The sequence below is a fragment of the Enhydra lutris genome, unplaced genomic scaffold (assembly GCF_002288905.1).
Source record: "Enhydra lutris kenyoni isolate GAN:26980312 unplaced genomic scaffold, ASM228890v2 scaffoldscaffold45, whole genome shotgun sequence".
In the NCBI taxonomy this organism is placed as follows: Eukaryota; Metazoa; Chordata; class Mammalia; order Carnivora; family Mustelidae; genus Enhydra; species Enhydra lutris.
This window is the reverse complement of record NW_019154129.1, coordinates 250,689-271,468: the sequence shown is the minus strand read 5'-3', so window position 1 is coordinate 271,468 and position 20,780 is coordinate 250,689. Positions and strand designations below refer to the sequence as shown.

Sequence of the window (20,780 nt, the reverse complement as noted above, 5' to 3'; positions counted from 1 at the left end):
CTCTGAATCCATTGACTTACTAGGAAACAAGAAGCAATTCCTCCCAAGAACTTCTCTTTTAAAAAAGTCACTATTAGAGTACACTTTTGGTGTATCTAGCCAAGAAACACTGCCATGTGTTTGAGACTTGCCTCCTCAGGTTGGCCCTATTGGCTGTGTTTGCATTAGGTGAGGCCACACCTACCCTCAGATGTTTGGACCAAGGGAAGCACTCTGACCAAACAGGGAAATCTCATTCTTTCTTGTAAATTTAGATGTAGGATACCAAGTGTTAGTTGGTCTATATGGTCCCTGAATTAGGAAGTGAGGGGAAGCTTCAGTGTCCATATTTAATTGAGGCATGATGAATGAATAGCAAGAATTAGTTTCAGGACGGGGGAATAAAGAAGACACACAAAGATAAGCAGATGTGAAGGTTGTGTGGTTTCAGGAAAACCGACGGAAGGACAAACAAACCTTGGTTTCTGGTGGTTTTCCTCATACAGCCAGGTTGTATCTTCTGTTCTGGATTTTTTGCTCCTATATTTTGATAATTAATTCTCCTTTTGCCTGATGTAATTGGCGTGTGTTTCTGTTTCTTGAAACCACACTATCTCTGAACATGAGAGCACTTTGGAAAGTCTCCTCCTAGCACGTAAACAGGCTCTGCTCCCCTGTGGTCTGGTCCTGTTCTGATCATTTTTTCCCTGAGGCCAGCTTGTAGGAGCCTTGTGTATAGCTATGGGAAGGGGAAGCATTCTCTTTTTGTGGCATCTTTGTGGAGTGTTTCATGAAGGCCCATCAGAGGTTTCCAGAAAGGGACTTCACTCATCCCCCCAGTCACTTCTTCTATATCCCCATGGCAGGATCGACATAGCATTTTCCACTGGGACTTATTGCTTACTTTGGAGCGTACCACTGTTCACAGCTGGAGGTATACTCTGGAGTGACAGCATCTCTGCATTCAAATCAAACAGGTCCTCCAGCATTTGGGTCCTAGGGTAGATTTTTGCCTACTCCTAGGCACATCAAAGCATGTCTACAGTATGGAGCTAGGCAGGGGAGCAATGGGAACCAGTCTTCTCTGGGAGTAGAATCTCCAGAAGTGGACCCTTTACAACTCATTCCCATGGCCACTACTGAGACCATGTTGGAAATACATCAGAGGACACAGGTTAAAGCAAGGATCAGTCTGTTCAGTTCATCAGCAGTTAGAACAAGGTATACTTGGGAAGAAACCATGAGAGGTGTCTTTTTAACAAGCTCATCCCCTTTCTCCTACCTCCACCCCACAGTGATACAGCTCGTGTACTATGGAGTTACAGAGTAACACATGATACATTTCTGGTAAAGGCTGGGGCCACAGAAGCACAGAGCCAGTCTGGCTCCAAAATCCTGCTAATAAATGAGGAAATCAGGCCAGGCCAGGCCAACAGGGCCTGCACCATGAGAAAAAGAGGAATATAAAGGCACAGAGAGTGTTGAACAAGGGAATCTTTCCCCTTTCCCCAAACCTAGCCTGTCCCAGAGTCTAAACACCAAGACTGTCTATGTGATTTGGAGAGAGAACCAGCATAGCCGATGGGTGACTGGAAGCCATCACCAGAGGGAAGAACACGAGCTTCAAGGCTAGATGCTTGGCTGAGCTCTTAGAACAGCCCAGCCAGGAGGACAGGCAGGAGAACCATGGGCCAAGCTCCCAGGAACCCTGAAATATAAGAGAGATGTCTGTCAAGTGTTGGCCTTTGGAACTCAGCAGCCAAAGCAAGCTAGCCTATACTTAATACTTAAGGCCTTTCTAAGTATCCTTAATATCTGTTCTAGGTTACAACCCCTGGGAAGTGGCAAAGGGGTCATGTGGTAGAGGCAAAGCTATCTAATCATCAAACACTTTTTCATATTACTTTGGGTATACTGGAAGGCAATTTTCCCCCATCCTCCTTTGCAGGTAGGTGAGATCACATGATTGAATCTGGCCAGTGGAATGTGGGTAACAATCAGATATGCCATTTCTAGACCTGGTCCTTAAAACCTCTTGCATAATTTTCCATACTCTGGTCACCCACCATCTAGGGACCAGATGCCAAGGATCCGGCAGAGGACTTGCTGGGGACAGTGGAGTTTCCAGAGTTACCAGAAGGTAAGAGCCTGACTTCCTAATGACTGCAAAGCACAGAACTACATCCCCCAGTGATTTAGTGGGACATAAACTATTGTGTAAAGGCACAGAAAGATGAGGATTGTCTGTCATAGCAGCTAATATTACTTATGCTGACTAATACTAAAGATGGAGAAGGACACAGAGGTTAAAAAGCCTCCGAGACCTGACTTACTGGCTTAGAATCCCAGCTCTAGGGGTATCTGGGTGGCTCAGTCAGTTAAGCGTCTGCCTTTGGCTCAGGTCATTATCTCAGGGTCCTGGGACCAAGCTCTAGGTCAGGCTCCCTGCTCAGCAGGCAGTCTGCTTCCCTCTCTTTTTGCCCCTCCCCCTCACTTGTGTACTCTCTTTTTCTCTGTCAAATGAATAAAATCTTTAAAAAAAAAAAAAAAAGGGAAGAAGAAGAAGAATCCCAGCTCTACAACCAGTTGTGCAGGCCCAGGTAAGTTACTGAGCCTCACCATGGCTGAGTTTATCTGTATGCAAAATTGAAAAATCACAAGCAACTAATACCTCATGGGACTTTTGTCAGGCTTAAGTGAGTAAATTCATATCAAACATTTGGAACAGTTCCTGGCACATAATAAACACCATGTAAGTGTCAGTTTTGAATATTAGACTCCAAGATCTGGGAGGGTTGAGAACACATCTCCTCTGAAAATGATCATATACTCAGTGTTAATGAAGGGTGTGGGTCCTGGGTGATAGATGCCTTGTACAGGGGGGCCTGGGAGAGGCATGTGCACCCCTCCCGCCATACTATGAGATTATAACATTTCTCTGTCATAAACTTCAGAGTAACTTGCTGATATTCTAGGAGGAAGTGAAGAATATCATAATTTTCTGAAATATTAGTGTATGACAACCAGTTTGTATTTATGAAACACAGGTGGTTGTTCAGTTAATTCTAAAACCTCAGACATGTTTGTGGGAGATAGCAAACAAAGAACACCATAAGTGCTCTCTTGTGGCGTTCTCATACTGCATGAGATCGCTCCCCTTTTCTTCCAGAAGTCTCCAGAATCCACTGCCCATCCTAGAAATTAGTCAGTTTGGCAAACTCTACTGGGAAACTGGGCTGTTCCCAGCACTGCGCTAACCTGAAGTACTGGGAGAAGTGTATGAGACGTGATGTCTGCTCTCCAGCTCCTTTTAGTCTGAGCTCTGACCCCTGTCTCTGATGAGCACAATTTTCTGAGTGTTGTCTGAATATTAGCCCTAAGTGTGGAGGGGCCATCTTGACCTTATTTGGAAACTTTTAGGCTGTTATCTAGCTGGAGAATTAAGGATGGAAAGAACGTTTTCATGTCTGGGTTCACCAGTATAGGTCATGTGTGTGTTGGGAAGAGGGGGCAGTAAAATCTTAGTACCATTGCTTTCCCTTTGGTCCAAAACACATTTCTTGGATTGGTCTCCCTGTTAAATTCCAGGTCACCCACCAAACACCATTCAGATGTTGCCACCTGCTAAAATTCTTGCCTGACCTTACCAGGTACAGTTCATTACTCTTCTGTGTGCTCCTGCCACACTATCTACTTGCTTGCGATTTGCTTCTATGACTGTCTCATTTTTGCAACTCTTGTTCATTCTGCCTATAGGGCTTGTTCCTTTATTATTTGCAAACCTGGCCCCTTTTTCTCATTGTATTCAAATATCACCTCCTCTGAACATTTTTCTGGCCATTTACCCATTCTGTTATTTATTTTTCCTTCTTGCCTTATAAATCGAACCATCAAACATTGGTTCAGGACATGGCCGCCCAGAATAAAGATTACATTTTCCAGCTTCCTTTGCAGCCAGGTGTGACTAAACTTTGGCCAGTGAGATAAGTGTAAGTGTAAGGTGTCAGCTTCTAGGAATGTTCCTTAACACTCTGACTTTTTCCATATTCCCTCCATCCTGCTGACTAGAGATGAAGATTGGAGCTCTGGCTTCCATCTTGGAGCAGGAGGATGAAGAAGGTGGAGGGGAGAGCTTAAAAGAACTTGGATTCTTGATGACCTTGTGGTGCCACCCCAGGATCCCCAGATTGCTTGCCTTTGGACTTCATTTACATGTGAGTAAAATAAACTACTATCTTTTTAAAGACACTGTTACCCATGCTGGTAACTTTCTAACACATCACTCTCTTTTCTAAATTATCTTGTTAACTTTTAATTGACTGTTTCCCACACTGTATCATAAGCTCCATGAGGGCAGGCACCTGGTCTGTGCTGTTTACTATTGTATCTTCAGCATCTAAACAATGCCTGGCAAGCAGTGGGCACCCAATAAGTATTTATTGTTAAATGACTGGCCCCTGTGCTAGACTTTGAGCATCTCAAGAGCCACACTTGGGACTGATTGATTTCAGTGTCCACAGTCACTAGCACAGGCTAAATCAATGTGCACTGAATTGAGAAGAGGACTAAACGAGCGTTGGGAGGGAGGGCAGTGGGATAGGCAGGAGATAAAAATGTACCTGCAGAGCTGGGGGTTCCATTCGCGACGCCAAGAGATGGAGCACCTGGGGACAAGAGCAGAGGTGAAGGTTTCCTCAGTCGTGTGCCGGGGACTGGCACTGTGGCCATAGCTGCTCCAGGTCCTCCTGGACCTGGCCACCGCAGCCACTGACCTGGCTGGACCTGGCCACCCTCACTGCTGAGGCATCTGTTATTTCTAAGCCCATTTCATGCATTTGAAACTTAGTTCTTTCAGCAGATTTGTGAGGAAAGTATTTGTGTCCCCATTCAACAGCGGAGAAGACTGAGGCTCAGTTGACCAAGGAAGCCTAAGTTGACCTTGTTGTTGGTAGTAAAGCTGGAATTTGAATCTCCATCTATCTGATTCCAAAATAAAATTTCCTAACCCTCCAACAACCCTGTGATACCAGATGAAGCCTCAGGTTGAGGGCTCAGTAAAGAGGCAGGACAACTCAGGACAGAGCCTTCTTTACAAGACAGCCTCAGTTTACTCACCTGGAGAATGGAAGTGGTAATAGTGATTACCAGCTTAGGCTGTCGTGAGCATTCCATGTGATGATGCATATAAATGTTTTGTACGGTGCCAGCCTCATGTGTTATTACTGTTACTGTCATTGCTGCTGTTACTAGCATTACTGCGTCCTAATTTCTTTAGGACAAAAAAAAAGTTGCTTTCATTCTTCTGGGTTTTTTGACTCCTCCATTCTAGTGGTAATAGAAATCACAACAGTAGTGTTCACCCATGGGCACGTTAACATTTGTGGGCAATTATAAAGCTTCCCCTACATCATGCCCCAGAATATTATAACTGGATTTTGGAAAACATAGTCATTCACCAGAAAACAAAATTGGGTTAAAGACTTCACCCAAAAAGGGCTGAGGTAAGGGGACTTGGCAAGAAGAAAAAGGCAAGGGGCATATGCTATGGAATCAGTCTGAGCTGGGTTCAGTTCTAACTCCAGCTGCTCGTGAGCTGAGTGACTTGGGGTGAGCCACTTAATCTCTCCAAGCTTCAGTTTCTCACTGGTAAAATGGACTCAGTCAGGAGAATAAAGTGAGTTGATGGATACTGAGAGCTTAGCCTGGTCTCTAGCACATAGAGGTTCAGCACAAATGGCAAATGCTGTTGTTATTTACCCAAAGCACTTCATAGAAAGATAGATTCACTGGTGGGGGCTGCAGTGAGGAGGTAAAAAGGGCTCTAAGTTGTTAGGGTGATGACCCCAGGCATCTGTGGTTAACTGTCAGCACTTGACCACCTGGTCTTCTCACCCAGAAGTGGGCCACTCACCTTTCCGAGTGATGGGTCCCAAATCTAGAACCTGGGCTGGGTTGATAGCCACTACTCCACTGCGATGTTGACTTCTTGAGCAAGACTGTGGGGGATGGAGAGATCTCATTATATCAAAATTTAAAGTCATAGTTCCTATCCAGGATGTCCCTGCAATGGGACAAGAATCTGGCCCAAGAATGGGACCCTACCCACCATGTACCCCTAACTCTGAGGCTGTGGTTTTCTCAACTTACTGTCAAGTCATAAGCAAACATGGATTTGACTCCTTTCTACTTATCTCATCCATTCCATCACATCTCCACTCTAATTCTAGCTGTCTAATTTGGTACTAATGACTTCACCTCTCTATTGGACTATTAAGTAATACCTTCCTGGTCTGAAAGATTAAAATGAGCATGTCTGTAACACCCAGGTACATAGTCCACACTCAACAAATGCCAGCTTCTAGTAGGCAGTACCAAACAGGGGTTAAGAGCATGGACACTCGAGTTATCTCTCAGCTCTGATGCTTTCTAGCTGTGTTGCTTTTGGGCAGAAGACCTCTGTTAAGCTCAGTGTCCTCATCTGTACAAGTTGGTTAACAAAAAATCTACTTAAAGGGTTCTTGTGAGAATTTAATTAAATAAGTTATATGAAAGTTTTAGTGTAATTCCTGACATGGAATAGGCACTTAAAAGTCCACTATTATGAAATCATTCAAAATATGTCTTGTGCCAGGGAAACTTAGTGGGCAGACTTCTTTGTCTGATCTGCTTCCTAGGGACACAATAATTACATACACATGGACTTTTTGGAGATTGAATGTCCATCCATTCATCCTTTCCTATTCCCCTCCTTCCCTCTCTCCCTTTCTTCTTTCCATCCCTCTGTAATTGCAGTAAATATATATGGTGAGACTACCAGGTACCAGGCCCCATGTGAATCTCTGAATAGTTCACTCTAAAGAGATACTCACCGGCTGGCACTGTTCATTAAGGGAATCACAGAGATGAATCTCACAATGCAGGAAGACTAGGTCATAATTTCCAGCAAACATGAACATCTGAACTGAGAACCGGCTTTCTGAGGACACCCCATTCTCCTCCACATGGATGGTGGAATCATATTGATTTGGGCAGCTGGGAAGGTGACAGGGGCAAGGGTCTACTTTTAGAACAGCTCAAGGAACCTGAGGTCCTTGGCTGTATCTTTAATCTGTATCTAGTATAAAAACATCATCATAGAGAATGTAAGAGTTCCCTGATTCCCTCCATCCTGACATAGACTTTTATTCCTCTGGGTTTCCTTCAAGGTATTAAATTTTTTTGAAATATATATATAGAGAGAGCGCTCATGAGAGGTGGGGAGGGGCAGAGGCAGAAGCAGACTCCCCACTAAACATGGAGCCCGACCTGGGCCTCAATCCCAGGACCCTGAGATCATGATCTGAGCCAAAGGCAGATGCTTAACTGACTGAGCCACCCTACGCGCCCCCTCCAAGACATTTATTCATCAGCCCAGGTTTCTGTGGGGTTTGTTCTCTGAGGTGAAATAGACTGCTTCATATTCCACCCAGACCTACTTTCTAGCTAAATGATCATGAGCAGATGACTTAACCTGTCCGAGACTCCCTTTTCTGGTCTGTAGAGCAGACAGTAATCTGTACCTCCTGGGGTTGATGTTGATGTCACCATTTAGTGACACAGTGCATGGCTAAACTCATAACTAAACTCAGTGAAACATATTAGCTAATATTTTTACCATGGTTTGAATCATGATCTATGGATATACATTTTCCCTTTGTTTTTGCCAGTTAGCAATTTCAGCGATATCTTGTCCCATAACACTTGTCATACCATTTTCATGTTGATTTGTCGGTGTTACTATCTGTATAATAGCCCATCATTACTTAATGGATCCCTATTTTTGAACTGTGAACCTATTGCCAAGGTTATAAAGGATACTTAAGTGAAAAATAATTGGCATTTCTTTATCTTGCTGACCTATTTTGTATTAATGCTTTAGGCTAAAATGTCAAGAGTGATACTCCTGGGTCAAAAGTATGGTCATGATATGTAATGCCAAATTATGTTGCAAAAGAAGTAAGCCAGTTTACACAACTACCAGGCAGGGCCATGGTGATCTTTCTTCCCCGAAAACCTTAATCAGGCCAAAAGATAACCCAGAGTTGCCTGTTACCTGTTTCTGATGATGAAATATTTCACAGGGTCAGTCTTATCTTCAGTAGGTGTGGCATAGCAGTTCCTCAACAACAGGTTAAACCGGGAGGTGTCCCCTCTCTCCAAGATGGCACCCACATAGAGCATAGATTCAACAGCCAGGACAGCTACGGCCCCTTCGTAAGGAGATACATAGTTCTGGTCTTGAAACAGGGCCATTCTTACAGTGAACTCTCCATCCCCATCCACACTGATGTTCAGAGAACTGAGAAGAGGAAAACCGTAAGAGTGGAATCGTTAGGTTCCCACCAGTGAGAACAAAGTAAATCCAGCCCTGCACTTGTGTGAGGCTATGAAAGTGAAGGCATATCTTTGATTCCTAAAGGAACTAGTCAATCACCTATTTAAATCATGCATTTAGTATCTGCTAGGCACTAAACTTGACAAGCAGACAAGTGTGTCTCTGGGATCTCTACCCATTCTCCCTGCCTCACAGATCACCTGTATCTCCGTCCCTCAGAGAATAACAGCAAATGCACACTTCCATCTTCCCCCCTATACAATGGGATCAGTTCTGTGGGTTCACCATTTTTAGCAGCAGATCTCCTCCCTCCACCAGGGAATCACCCAGTGAAACATTCATTTTAAAAGAGGAATGGCTTTAATTTTTATTTATTATGAAACTTGGAGCCCCAACACAATACAGTCTGAAAACCATTGAACTTGAAAATTACTAGTCATATTCATACTACTCTGAGAGCCCAGGAGGCGGTGGGGGGATGGAAAGGGCACCCTGGAGTTCTGACACAGAAAATCCCCCAGCAAGTCTTACTGTCTAAATGCTGAGGAATCCATTCCACAGGGCCCTGTTTGGCACTGTGAGACAGCAGTGACCAAAATAGATGAAGACTGTTTTTTGTTTTCTTCTGATTCTTTCTTCTTTCATTTGTTTCTTCCAAATGGATCCCCACCCAAATTGCTACTTAGTTCTATTTCTAGTGAATTGGGAGTGCTATTTATCTAATCAAAGCTCATCCCAGCTTAAATCCCACATCTGTGGGAAAGCCTTCCTGCTCCTCCATCCCCTCCCCACAACGATTAGATCAGGAACCCTTGCTTCTTGATCCCACAGCACCCTGTGCTTCTCCCACATTGCATTCATCTCACTTGTAAATAGTTGATGGAATAATTAGTTGCTTAATTCCTTTCTTCCTCAAGATAAATGAAACTGTGGTATGTTTTTGTTTCTTAGCATATTTAATTAACATTATTTTATGTTGTGCATTGCTTCGTAATAATAATTTTTAATACCCACAGAATACTCTATGTCTGCCTTGTGCATGCTGAACATTAATCTATGATCAAGAAATATTTGCAGAGTGAATGATGGAAAGAGTGAGAGCTCCTGTAGGAAGTAGGCAGCAGCCTGAGGACATTTTAAGCTTTGCTTGAAGTGGGTGTGATCAGTGTCAGAGTTATAGATTAAAGGGCAAGGGTCAGTGCCATACCTTACAATGGGCTGCAGGGCAGTTTGGAGGCTGACTTTCATGTCCAGTGGGTAGGCACACTGGAAATTGATGTTGAGGATGGTGTCTCTGATGATGAACTCATTGGCCACAGAGAGGGTGTTTTTGTAGATGGCATGGGTTCCATTTCTCTTTGGCATAAAAATAAGACCATGTGTATGTTTATGTGTGTGCAGCTGTATCTAGAACTCAGGCCTACATGACTGTAAGGTTGATGCTCTCCATCATGCTGCCACCCTGCCTTCCGATCACCAGGGAGAACATGGGCCTCTTCCCTTAGTGGCCCCTGGAGCCTTATGGGAAGGGGACTGAGAATCCCAGATCAAAAACTAGAACAATAATTTTTGGCCTTTGGGGAGAATCAACAACTACCATGCTTACTCCCATGTTGACCCCTCCCACATCACCCCTAATTAAAATAATCATAATCACAGCTTAAATTTATTGAGCTCAAGCAGCAAACCTCTTCTAAGCTCTGTATGTGAACCAGCATGTGTACTCTCACATACTACACACACTACTACTCTCACATACTACTAGAGGCCCAGAGAGGCTAAGTGACTTGTCCAAGGTTTCACAGCTACTGAGATAGCTCCACAGCCCAACTCCCACCCTCTGGTAGCAGTGGTGTAAACACCATTCACCTCCAGAATGTTTCCACAGGCCCCAGCGTGGGTAGGGCTGGTCACAGATATCCAGTTTCTTTCCTCTCTTTGCGTGATACTGCTGCAGTTCCGGTCTCGCAGGTAGGTGATGACATTGTCCCCAAAACCCAGGCCTCCCAGCTGACACTTGTCCAGTGACACCGTGATCTCCTCGGCCCCACAGTCTAGCTGAGGCTGCAAACTGTGGACATCTAGAAAGTTGAGAATGGGGTAGGTGGAGTGGACAGGGGTCTGGAAGCAGTGGGCAGAGCCCACATTCCATGCCCTTTGGAAAAGCCATCATATGTACCAGGGAGTTAGGTAGACTAATAGGGGCCTGGGACCCAGGTGGGATTCACACTCGGGTTGTATTGGGTGAGGTTGGCAAAAAAGCCCCTGGTCCAAGATTTCTAGGCATGCTGTGTACAGGTGTGGACTTTCATGTCTTGGGGATTGGGGATCAGGGTCTGTGGGAATTGGGGTCTCTAAAGAAGCAGAACTATCCTGCATTCCAGACTGGAATCAGGGGTGGATACACACTACTCCTGCTCCCTGGCTTTGTGAAGCCAGCACATCTGACCAGGTTCAGAGCCATTGCATTTCTTTTTTTCTTTCGTTCATTCATTTGTTCATTCATTCACTCATTCATTCATTCATTCACTGATTCATTCCATTCATTCATTCGGCATTTATTCAACAAATAATACATCTTGAGCATTACTGTCTGCACTGTTCTAGGTACTGACGATACAGTGTTTGTCAAAACTGACAGAATCCCTACCCTTATTTATGGAGCTAACATTCTGATGGGGAGGTAGATAGCAAATGAAGAGAAATACCGTTTTGATTGTATTTATGAATGCATTGATTCAAATACATTTACTAACCACCTTCTGTATGTGCGAGGCACATTCAACACAAAAATAAAGAAAACATGGACCCAGGCCATGAGGATTCCTTGGTCTTGTGTCAGAACCAACATGCCAACAGCTTAATAAGATGCAGTATGATGAAAGAAGTATGTTCTAGGTGCACAGGGAAACACAAGAAGGTATATCTGGGTCTGTCAGTTAAGTCAGGGAAGGACTCATAGAGGGCTGGGAGTTGGTCAGGAGTAGGAGTTTTGCAGGTGCACAGGGCAAGTGAGGACACCCCTGGCTCAGGGAATAGCAGAGGCAAAAGCATGGTGATGGAAGAGAAGCTGGTGTGTATATGGAGAAGCTAAGCTCAGAGGTACAGGAACTTAGAATAAGGAGGGGTGGAGTGTGAGAGATGGAGAAGTAAGCAAAAGCCAGGTCACAACGAGGTTGTGCCTGGAAGCAATGGGGACTTGTTGAGTAGCCACCAGTGAAGACTTGAGGCAGGCCACCCACCCACCCAATCAGCTAGGAGGACCTGCCAAGGATACCCTTGGAGTCTTCAGGTACAGAGAAGACATCCTTGAAGTCCACCGTCTGATTCTGTGGTTGCCCAAAACCTGGAAAATAACCTGGAGCCTTTGGGGGCTTGTCCACCCAATAAGCACAGAGAGCCTTCATGGAGATCAGAGTTGTTTCCTTCTAGTCCTGCCTCTCGTCCTCACCCTACTCCTGCTAGGCACACCCAAGCACCACCTGGTCCACACTCCAGCCCAGTCTTCTAAACATATGCTTGTTCTTGGTCCACTGTCTAGAACACTTTCTTTTCTGCAGGGACTGGGAGTGTGTTCAGAGGAAGGCATGTTTATGCCAAGGGCAAGAGTCAAAGGCCCTCATTAGAGTCCCAGGAGGGAAGGGAATAATCTTAATGGGAAGTTCATCTAACCCCAGGACTTAGGGCTTGTGGATGGCATCTCTACCCATAAGTCATGTGCCTCTGCTTGCTTACTTCCTGGGACAATAACCTTATCACCTTACAAGCCTGCCCATTTGGACTGCTCCTATTTAATTTTTGCAGTTACCCTGTATGGTGGTTATTTGTACTGTAATCTTATTCCCATTTTACAGATGAAGACATTAAGGCTCAGAAAGTCTAGGTGCCTTGACCCAGGCTCCAGAGAGCTACTATGTCACAAATCCAGGACTGGCACAGGAGTCTACCCATGTCCTTCACATGTAGACCTACAGATATTTTAATGCAATTCCCACACCTGCAGAGTCCTTATCGTTAGTACCTTTGTGCCTTATGGGTCAAGCTCACCAACACCATAGCTGCTTTCTCAGGCTGTGGTCCAAAGACTGACTTGGCAATTTGTTCCATCCCAGCTCTTCCATCCTTGCAAATAGCTTTGAGAACCTTCATTCCCTGACCTCAGTTCCATCCCCACTGACTCTGGTCCACACCTTGTCCATACCCTCGGAAAAGGAAAATCCTTCTGTGCTGCGTTGTCTGCTCAGACCAGCATTGTTCCCATTGCTCAGCCCTGCCAAGCCACTCACCAGAGCTGTTGAGGTCCTGTCTGCAGTAACATCCCCAGGTGCCATTGAGAAAGCTGCATTCCTCCTCCGGGCGGCAGGTATTCTCACACTTGTCCTTCGCAGTGTAGGGGTCTCCAGGGTGAGGCACAGGGGAAGAGGATCAGGATGCAGAGCAAGGCAGTCTGAGGCCACCAAGGCCAACTCTGTTATTCTACCAGGGCCCAGAACTCCTGCCCAAGGGGGTGCGATACATAGTGGAAGGGTCAAGCCTTAAACTCAGATTTTCTGACTCCCAGTCCAGTGAAATGAGAACCCAGAGGCAGCTATCCTAATGCTTACTACATGGCAGACACTGTTGGAGCACTTTCAACAAATTAGCTCATTCAGTTCTCATGGTAAGTTTATGAAACTGGGTAGCATAGTGGTTAGGTATATAGATCTTGGAACGAGAGTGTCAGGGTTCATATCCCACCTCCGTCATGTTCCTGCTCTGTGACATTGGGACAGCTGCTTAACCTCTCTCTGCCCCAGACCTCTCATTGGGTGTAGTTATATAGAACCCATATCTCATGAGGTTGGTGAAAGCATTAAATGAGTTCATAGTCTAAAGCACTTTGGCTTGGAGCAGCGACAGTATGCATTGGCTGTGACTTTTGCCATTATCCATTTTTCTCACATCAGAAAACTAAAGCTCAGAGAGGTAAATGAAACTGCCCAACTGGAATCTAAATCTGAATGAGCCCGAGTTCTTCATATCATGCCACACATATGGATATAGGTGTGTGTGTGTGTATGTGTATGTGTGCAAATGTATATGCATATGCATATGTATATATCAAGAGAGTTAGCCCTCAACTCTGAATTTCTGGCTTTACTTGAAATGTTGTAAAGCCTGGCAACCTTGGGTGACATCCCCACTGGGCAGTAACAGGCAGGAGCTGAATCCAGGCTGTTCTGCTTAGTCTCCTGATCTGCTCCACTCACTGCTGATGGCTGGGCTGGCCACCAGGTAGCCCTGCCCCACAGTCATCCCCAGCTCTCTGCCACTCACCTGTGCAGTACCTCAGATTACACTTGGGGGTGCCCTGCAGCCGGTACACGTGGAACTCGCCCGGACAGGCCTTCACCTGCACCTCAGTCTTCCAGAGACAGCAGTTGTCGCTCCAGTGGGCACAAGCAGTGCGGCTGACGATCCCCTCCTCGATGGTAGGGTGTGTCCCATTCAGCCACATGGGAGCGTCTGTCTTGCATCGGTACGCTGGGACACAGGTCTCTGGCAACCTTGCTCCTCCATCTCCCACGAAGCGGTACCAGCCATTCATGTCCCTGTCACATAGCTGGCCCTGTCCTGTATACTCTGTACTTCGTGATGGTTCGTCCAGACGGGTATAATTCTGGCAGGGGTCATAGGAACGGATGTTGATGAAGTTTCTGTCACCTGGAAAGCAGCAGTGTGCTTGGGTTTACTGCGCATCCTCAGAGCCTACAGGATTTTAATCCTCCCCTCTCCACACATGCACACGTGCACACACACACACTCATTTTGTTTTGTTTTGTTTTAGAGAGGGAGGGGGCAGGCAGAGAGGGAGAGAGAGAGTCTCAAATAGGCTCCACACCCAGTGCAGAGCCCAACATGGGGCTCAATCTCACAACTTTGGGTCATGACCTGACCTGAGCGGAAATCAAGAGTTGGATGCTTAAGCCACTGAGCCATCCAGACGCCCCCTACGCACTCTGTTTCGAATTTTGAATGTGCTTAAGGACCCTAATGAGGAAATGAGGCACACAACCCATTCATTATACATTGGCCTCATCCTCTTAGGGTCTGAATAATAATGAGGACTTTGTGTGGTATTTTATAGGCATTAAGAACACCAAGGTCTCCACCCTGCACAGTTTCAAGGGGCATCCCTCACATTGAGCTTGATGCCCTCTCTTTGGCTCTAGAGTTGTGCATTGCTCCCCTGTGCAACCTTACACTGGTCCTGTTTGACCAATGTATTATAAATGTAATACAGGCTCCCTGAAAAAACCTCAAATGTCATTAAAATGAATAAAGTAGAAATGAAAGTTGTCATAAGCCCATTCCATCCCTAGAAGTAACTATAAATTTGCTGTATGGTCTTCAGACTCTTTCTTTCTTTTTTTTTTTTAAAAGATTTTATTTATTTATTTGACACAGAGAGAGATCACAATTAGGCAGAGAGGGAGGCAGAGAGAGAGAGGGAAGCAGGCTCCCCGCTGAGCAGAGAGCCCAGATGTGGGCCTCAATCCCAGGACACTGAGATCATGACCTGAGCCGAAGGCAGAGGCTTAACCCACTGAGCCACCGAGGCGCCCCTTTCAGACTCTTTCTATGCATATGTTTAAAATATAGGGATTTTTAAAAATGGCTTAATGCTGTACATTTTTTTCCCCACTTACATATTTTACTTACTATATCATAGACATTTCCCCTTTATTGATAGATAATAGATCTAACATAAGATTTCTCAACCTCGGCACTACTGATGTTTGGGGCTGGATAATTCTGTGTTATGGGAGGCTATCCTATGCATTGCAGGATGTTTCGCAGCTTTCCTGGGCCCTTCTCACTAGATTCCAGTAGTTCCTTCCTCCTGGAAGTTGTCTCCAGGCATTGCCCAAATCACCCCCAGTGGAGAACCACTGTTCTAACATTTCCGATTTTGCTCATCTCATGGGGCTTTTTTAAAGATTTATTTATTTATTTTTGAGAGAGAGGGAGTTAGAGGAGAGGAGAAGGACAGAGGGAGAGGGAAAGGGAGAGAATCCCAAGCAGACTCCCCACTGAGCACAGAGCCCCATGCGGGGCTCCATCCTACCACTCTGAGATCATGACCAGAGATGAAATCAAGAGTTAGCCTCTTTATTGACTGAGCCACCCAGGAGCCCTTGATCTCATATTTTTGGTTTTGTTTTTTGTGGCTTCTTTTAAAGATTTTATTTATTTATTTGAGTGAGAGAGAGTATGAGAGCACATGAGTTGGGGAGAGGGGCAGAGAGAGAGGGAGAAACGGACTCCCCACTGAGCCAGTAGTCCAATGTGGGGCTTGATTCCAGGACCCTGAGATCATGACCTGAGCCGAAGGCAGGCACTTGACCAACTGAACTACCCAGGCATCCCCATCCCATGGTTTTTAACAGATTAAGGAACTATGATGTGTGGGGGAGGTGAGAATTGAAGGGGCGGGTTGGTCAGTCTGGGTTTAGATCTAGTGCCACACCTGCTGGATTTAGGTCATCAAGGATGACCTTGACATGTGGTTTGACTCCTCTGAGACTTGTCTTTAAAACAACACCTGCAAGTTAGTGGTTCCCAAACTCCCTCCATTCCTAAGCCTTGAGTCACAATGTTTTCCACATTTGTGTCCCCTTGTCCAGTTATCTGCTTAATATGTTTCTTTTAATGACTCTCTATAAATTTGTTTCATCTTAAGGAATAATAATCTGTGATACTGTAGGTATGCTGTACTAGTTATACATTTCTAACATACATGAAAAAATACACCTAGCCATGAAAAAATTCTTCAAGAGTTTGCTATGCACTACTGTAGTCATCTTAGGAGGTATTCCCTGCTTTGGAGAAATAAAACCCCAAAGCATTGCTTATAACAATAATAATAAATATAAAATGCCAAACACAGCCCCTGAGGCTTAGTAGGAGTTCAGACTGGTTCTGTTCTCCAGTTCTGATTTATTGAACAGTGTCAATGCCTGAATTACAGACTAAGTATACACATATGATCACATTCTTGAAATACATGTTAGAGGGACTTTTTTGAAAAAGAGATTTTTAAGCCTTGATTACATATGTACTTGTTTTAAGGAAAGGAGTCACTGCACTTGCTGTTCTTGGATTATTTCCCACACACACACTGTGTTTTCCCAAGAGTGGCCATGAACTGGGTCCCTCTTCCCCTTCCCATAGCCCCCTCCGCAGGTGACACAGGCAGAAATTTCAGCCTGGTGTTAAGCCCGAGGACCCTTGCTGCAAACATCTAAGATGCCCAGTCCACAGATCTTTGAAAGGATCACCGAGAGATCATTACCTCTAGTCCTTTCTTTTTACAGATGAGTAAAATTTCAGAGGAAGGAGAAGGTGCTTGCCAATGCAAGGGCACAGAGTGACTAGGAGATTCATGTCTCCATGAATCTGGGCTCTCTGAGCTCCACATATTTTGGACATGGGCAGTTACATTAACTGACTCCACGGTCCTTGCAGGGGGGGATTTCCTATTTGACTCTGAGAGATTATGGCTGTATTCTGGTTCCCTCGTCTTGTACCCCTTGACTTCTAGCTGCTGAATCTTCAGTTAGACATGTCCCTGTTCCCCTTACTGACCCTGAACTGCCTTCTCTGCAGTCCCCCTCTCCCCAGGTATTATGGGGCATCTGAGATGCCAGGTGAGCAGAGCACACACCTTGCTGTTCTGTAGATGCCAGGGTCAGAAGGCAGGACGCCAAGGCCAGCCACAAGACATAAGAGCCCACCATCCTTTCCATAAGCTGAGACGTGCAGGTCATTCAGCAGCGTGCAGACTCTCCATGCAGCTAGGGGAAGGGAGAGACTCAGATACAGTCAGGGCGACAGAGGTCATTCCTCCTCGGATAAGGGTAAGAAGGGAATTCATATCAGTTCAGCACCATGACTTGTACTCAGCCCCTTGCACATGTTAGCTCATTTAAGGCTCTGAACCGCCCACCGGGAAAGGTACTATTTTTGCTCCCATTTATGGATGAAGAGGGAGATGGGTCTCAGAGCATATTAATCCCAGAGATATGGACTGAGCTCCTCCTACATGTAGACACTATGCTGGAAGTTAAATAGCTTGCTTAAGGACACAGACCCATGTTCACAGAAACAGACCCATAATTTCTTTTGTGAAGGGCTGCATTGTTTTAAAGCAGGCATGTCTTGCAGAGAGGAGGTGGGGTGATGAGGGTAAGAGGCTTGCGAAGGGGATGAGGTTGATAGCAAGAGAACCGAAGGCAAGTTTGGAGCTGGCTGGCACTGCAGGACGTCCTAGAAGGCCTTAGGTTGGTTCCTACTCAAGTAGGGGTTCAGGCTCTGAGAGACTGGATGGAGGGGAATTTACAGTGCTATGAATATCTACAGACAAAAGTAACAGCTGCTTTCTCAGTTCTGGTGTATTGAGCACTGTCCTAAGAGACTCCTGAAGTGTCCTAGATGCATACAGATTTCTTGGGAGGGTGGGACCATGTCAGACTGTGCCCACGTTGCTTGCTGCTAGCATGGTGTCTGCCACATAAGGGGTGCTCAGTAAAGATCTGAGCGATAAATGAATAAGTAAATAGGGATGGGGAGGGCAGAAACAAAGAGCTGTGAAGAGTCTGCCAGTAACACTCCCTCTTTTGGCAACTTTCCTCCAATAAGCAAATCTTTGATGGCTTCTTAAAGTCTCCAGAAGACTCAATTTGAATCTAGAGATCTGTTTCTAGAGAGGATATCATGAATATGTTATGAGAGAGCACCCAGGACTAGTAATTCTAAGGGATGAGATCCCAAGTGGGGGCCTATGTTCCTGGAGGAGGGACAGAGTGAGGGGGCATCTTTAGACCTGGAGTAGCCAGCAGGTAGCTGGAATGGTGGTTGAGCTGAACACACAGTAAAATCCGGAGCACTTGACCAGGCTGAAAGTTATTCTGAAAGCTTCCAGAAACAAACAACCCCAGCACATCCAGTGGGTCAAGGGTGGTGGGGAAACCCCCCAAGATCAGAAGGAAGCCTGCTGGGGCTTGAAATGGTACTTACCTTGGGATAAGAACACAGAGCTGTCGTCTGGTCAGCCGTGGGAAAGCCGGCTATGCACCACACTTTTATTGCAGTTTTCCACCCATGTGGCTCTCCATGATTGGTGCCCAGATAGGACTGGAGTTAATCTCAGGTATACATTGGTCTTGTTGGGCGTAGGTAAGATAAACAATTTACCACAGAAAACAGTGGAAGAATATTCCCCTCCATAAACCAATGAAGTTGGGACCGTATTTATTGCCAGAAACCAAACACTAATCAAAAGGGAGCTTAAAACCCAAAGGGAAGTGAGAGAAATCAAACAGGCACTTGTTTGCACAATAGATTTCCAATTGTACCTTGTGTTCTTAGCTAATCACTGTAGAACACTTCTGCTTCTGTCTGGATGCCACTCCACTTGGGGCTAGTTAGAGCAAGGGAATAAATAAGGAAGTGGGGGATGGGTGTTTCCTATTTTTGGCCCATAGACTCTACCCACCTTCAGATACTCAGTGTTGTGTCTGGGAAGGGCCAGTTTCATGATGGTGAGTCATGGAATAATACCAAAGGACAGACCAAGTAAGTGTCAGAATCACCTCTCCTCCAATACCTCCTAGTAGGTGGGCTACCCTAGAGATTGGAAGGTATGGAATGGAGATGAAGCCAGAGATCTTGGACTTGGAAGTGTCAGGCTTGGACCTGGCTTCCATGGCATGGTATTGTGGCATTAATAAAGGAGTTGAAGCTTTTGCAGAACAAGTGGTCACTGCCTGTCCTGTGTTTCTCTGAGACTCCTCAAGGAGCCAAGGCTACTGAAGACAGGGAGCACAGGAGTCTTGGCATTGGTAACACCTTCCAGCAAAACCCCAACCTGAACAAAATAAAATGCTACAAGCCACCTTCCCTACTCCTAGTACATTTGGAGAAAAAAATCCCTAAATGTGGAACTTATAACCACCACAAATGTTGGATTCCATAATTCATCTGGGCCCACAAAACCATCACTTCCACCTTCCCTCCTCCAACTCTTCCATTCCAGTCTGAACCATGTGGCTTGAGCTGCCCTGCTAAGGCCAAGTCTTCAAGCATTTTTTCTGGCCCCTTGTCAGTACCTTTTTTGCTGCTTCTTCCAGACACTCTGCATCTCCCTGGCTCCCCTGTGCCACTGTTTTCTTGACTTTGTTGCTCTTTGTCTGTCATTGTCCTTTTCCTTCATGTATCCTTGAGAATGCCAGTAGATCACATTTTTCTTGTCACTCCATATACTCTCACTGGACAGTGTCAAGTTATCTCCTGGTTTCTAGTACCTTTTACAGGCTAGTGAGTTTCAAATCTGTATCTCCATCCCTGACCAATCCCTTGAACATCTGATCCATTAACCCAGCTGCCTGCCGAACCATCTCTCCTTAGGCCGAGATGCTTGAGGTACTTTCAACTCAGCAGTCTCAAATCTGAAGTCATCCATTCTCCAAATCTTCCCCTTTTCACTGCATTGTCTTTCTTAATCCATGGCACTGCTATGCACCTGGTCACCCAAACTGGAAACCTACCTCCCTCCTTTCTCCCTCAGTCACATTTCTAGTAATTACCACAACTTGTCAGTTTTCAAGGATTTCTTGAATCTGTCTTTCCTTCTTTAGCCTTATTTCACCAACCCTAATTCAGGCCACTGTTATCTTATGAGGGTGATTTTAACAGGAGCCTAGTGAGTCTCCTTGCTTTCATTCTTTGCCCCCCTTTGATTCTGTTACCTCTCCTGCAGCCAGATGCCATAGCGTCACCTCTTGGCATTATCCCCCACTCCCGTCACTTCATGCTTCCAGGGATTTGACCCCTGGCCGCACTCCTAACCTCACCTACAGCTTCTCCCCAACACATTCTATACTCCTTCCAATCTGTGGCTCTCTGAACTCTTTCCCACCTCCTGACCTTTACATGTGCTCTTCCCTCTCTCTAGATCATACTGTGCCTGGCCTCCTACCATATATTTAGGTCCACCTCTCCTAGGATAACATATTCCTAGGTCCACCACCAGGAAGACTCCTGAACACTACACGCTTGCTGGTGCATCTTTTCTCTGCTCCTGTGCCTCACTGGGATGATTCCAGTCCCACTCAATTACCTACTAATTGATCTGTCTCCCTCTGAAGGCTGTAAGATCTTTGTGGACAGGGATCCTGTCTGCACTTCTAACCAGCACCTAGTAAGTACTCGTTGAGTAAACAAATGGGGGAAAAAAATAACATGTATGCTTCAAAGCCTCTCCCGTGAGTAATGCCTCAAAATTTATGGCTATCCAAGTCTTAGTGAAACCTTGCTGGGAAGACACAAAATCCTCCCTCAGGGCCTTTGCACTTGCCTGTAATGTTCTTCTTAGATATCCCCCTGG

The 20,780-nt window shown here is 45.5% G+C and overlaps 2 protein-coding genes across 2 annotated transcripts in view; one reads left to right on the top strand and one right to left on the bottom strand.

The window, feature by feature from the left end:
* Positions 1-710: 710 nt before the first annotated feature.
* On the bottom strand, positions 711-18,580 carry LOC111156010 (glycoprotein 2). Its single transcript, XM_022516538.1, has 11 exons — positions 18,413-18,580; positions 17,061-17,190; positions 13,670-14,056; positions 12,640-12,750; positions 10,223-10,434; positions 9,561-9,709; positions 8,072-8,317; positions 6,849-7,011; positions 5,891-5,975; positions 4,599-4,643; positions 711-1,687 (listed from the first exon to the last, which is right to left on the bottom strand). Exons 2-11 carry the CDS (start codon positions 17,161-17,163, stop codon positions 1,629-1,631), a joined length of 1,560 nt encoding a protein of 519 aa, XP_022372246.1. The 5' UTR covers positions 17,164-17,190; positions 18,413-18,580; the 3' UTR covers positions 711-1,628.
* LOC111156008 (acyl-CoA synthetase medium chain family member 5) overlaps positions 4,050-20,780 on the top strand; it is a 118,057-nt gene continuing 101,326 nt past the window's right edge. Inside the window, 1 exon segment of the mRNA XM_022516536.1 lies at positions 4,050-4,193. Coding sequence (XP_022372244.1) covers positions 4,050-4,193 — 144 coding nt within the window.

What these genes read in the sequence shown, in the direction of transcription:
- LOC111156010 (XM_022516538.1), bottom strand. Translation starts at nt 17,163, where the DNA reads ATGACCTGCACGTCTCAGCTTATGGAAAGGATGGTGGGCTCTTATGTC. An exon ending in TAATCTGAGGTACTGCACAG is followed by an intron (nt 12,751 to 13,669) that starts GTGAGTGGCAGA and finishes CTCACCCTGGAG; the next exon opens with ACCCCTACACTGCGAAGGAC. An exon ending in TTAATGAACAGTGCCAGCCG is followed by an intron (nt 5,976 to 6,848) that starts GTGAGTATCTCT and finishes CATCCCCCACAG; the next exon opens with TCTTGCTCAAGAAGTCAACA.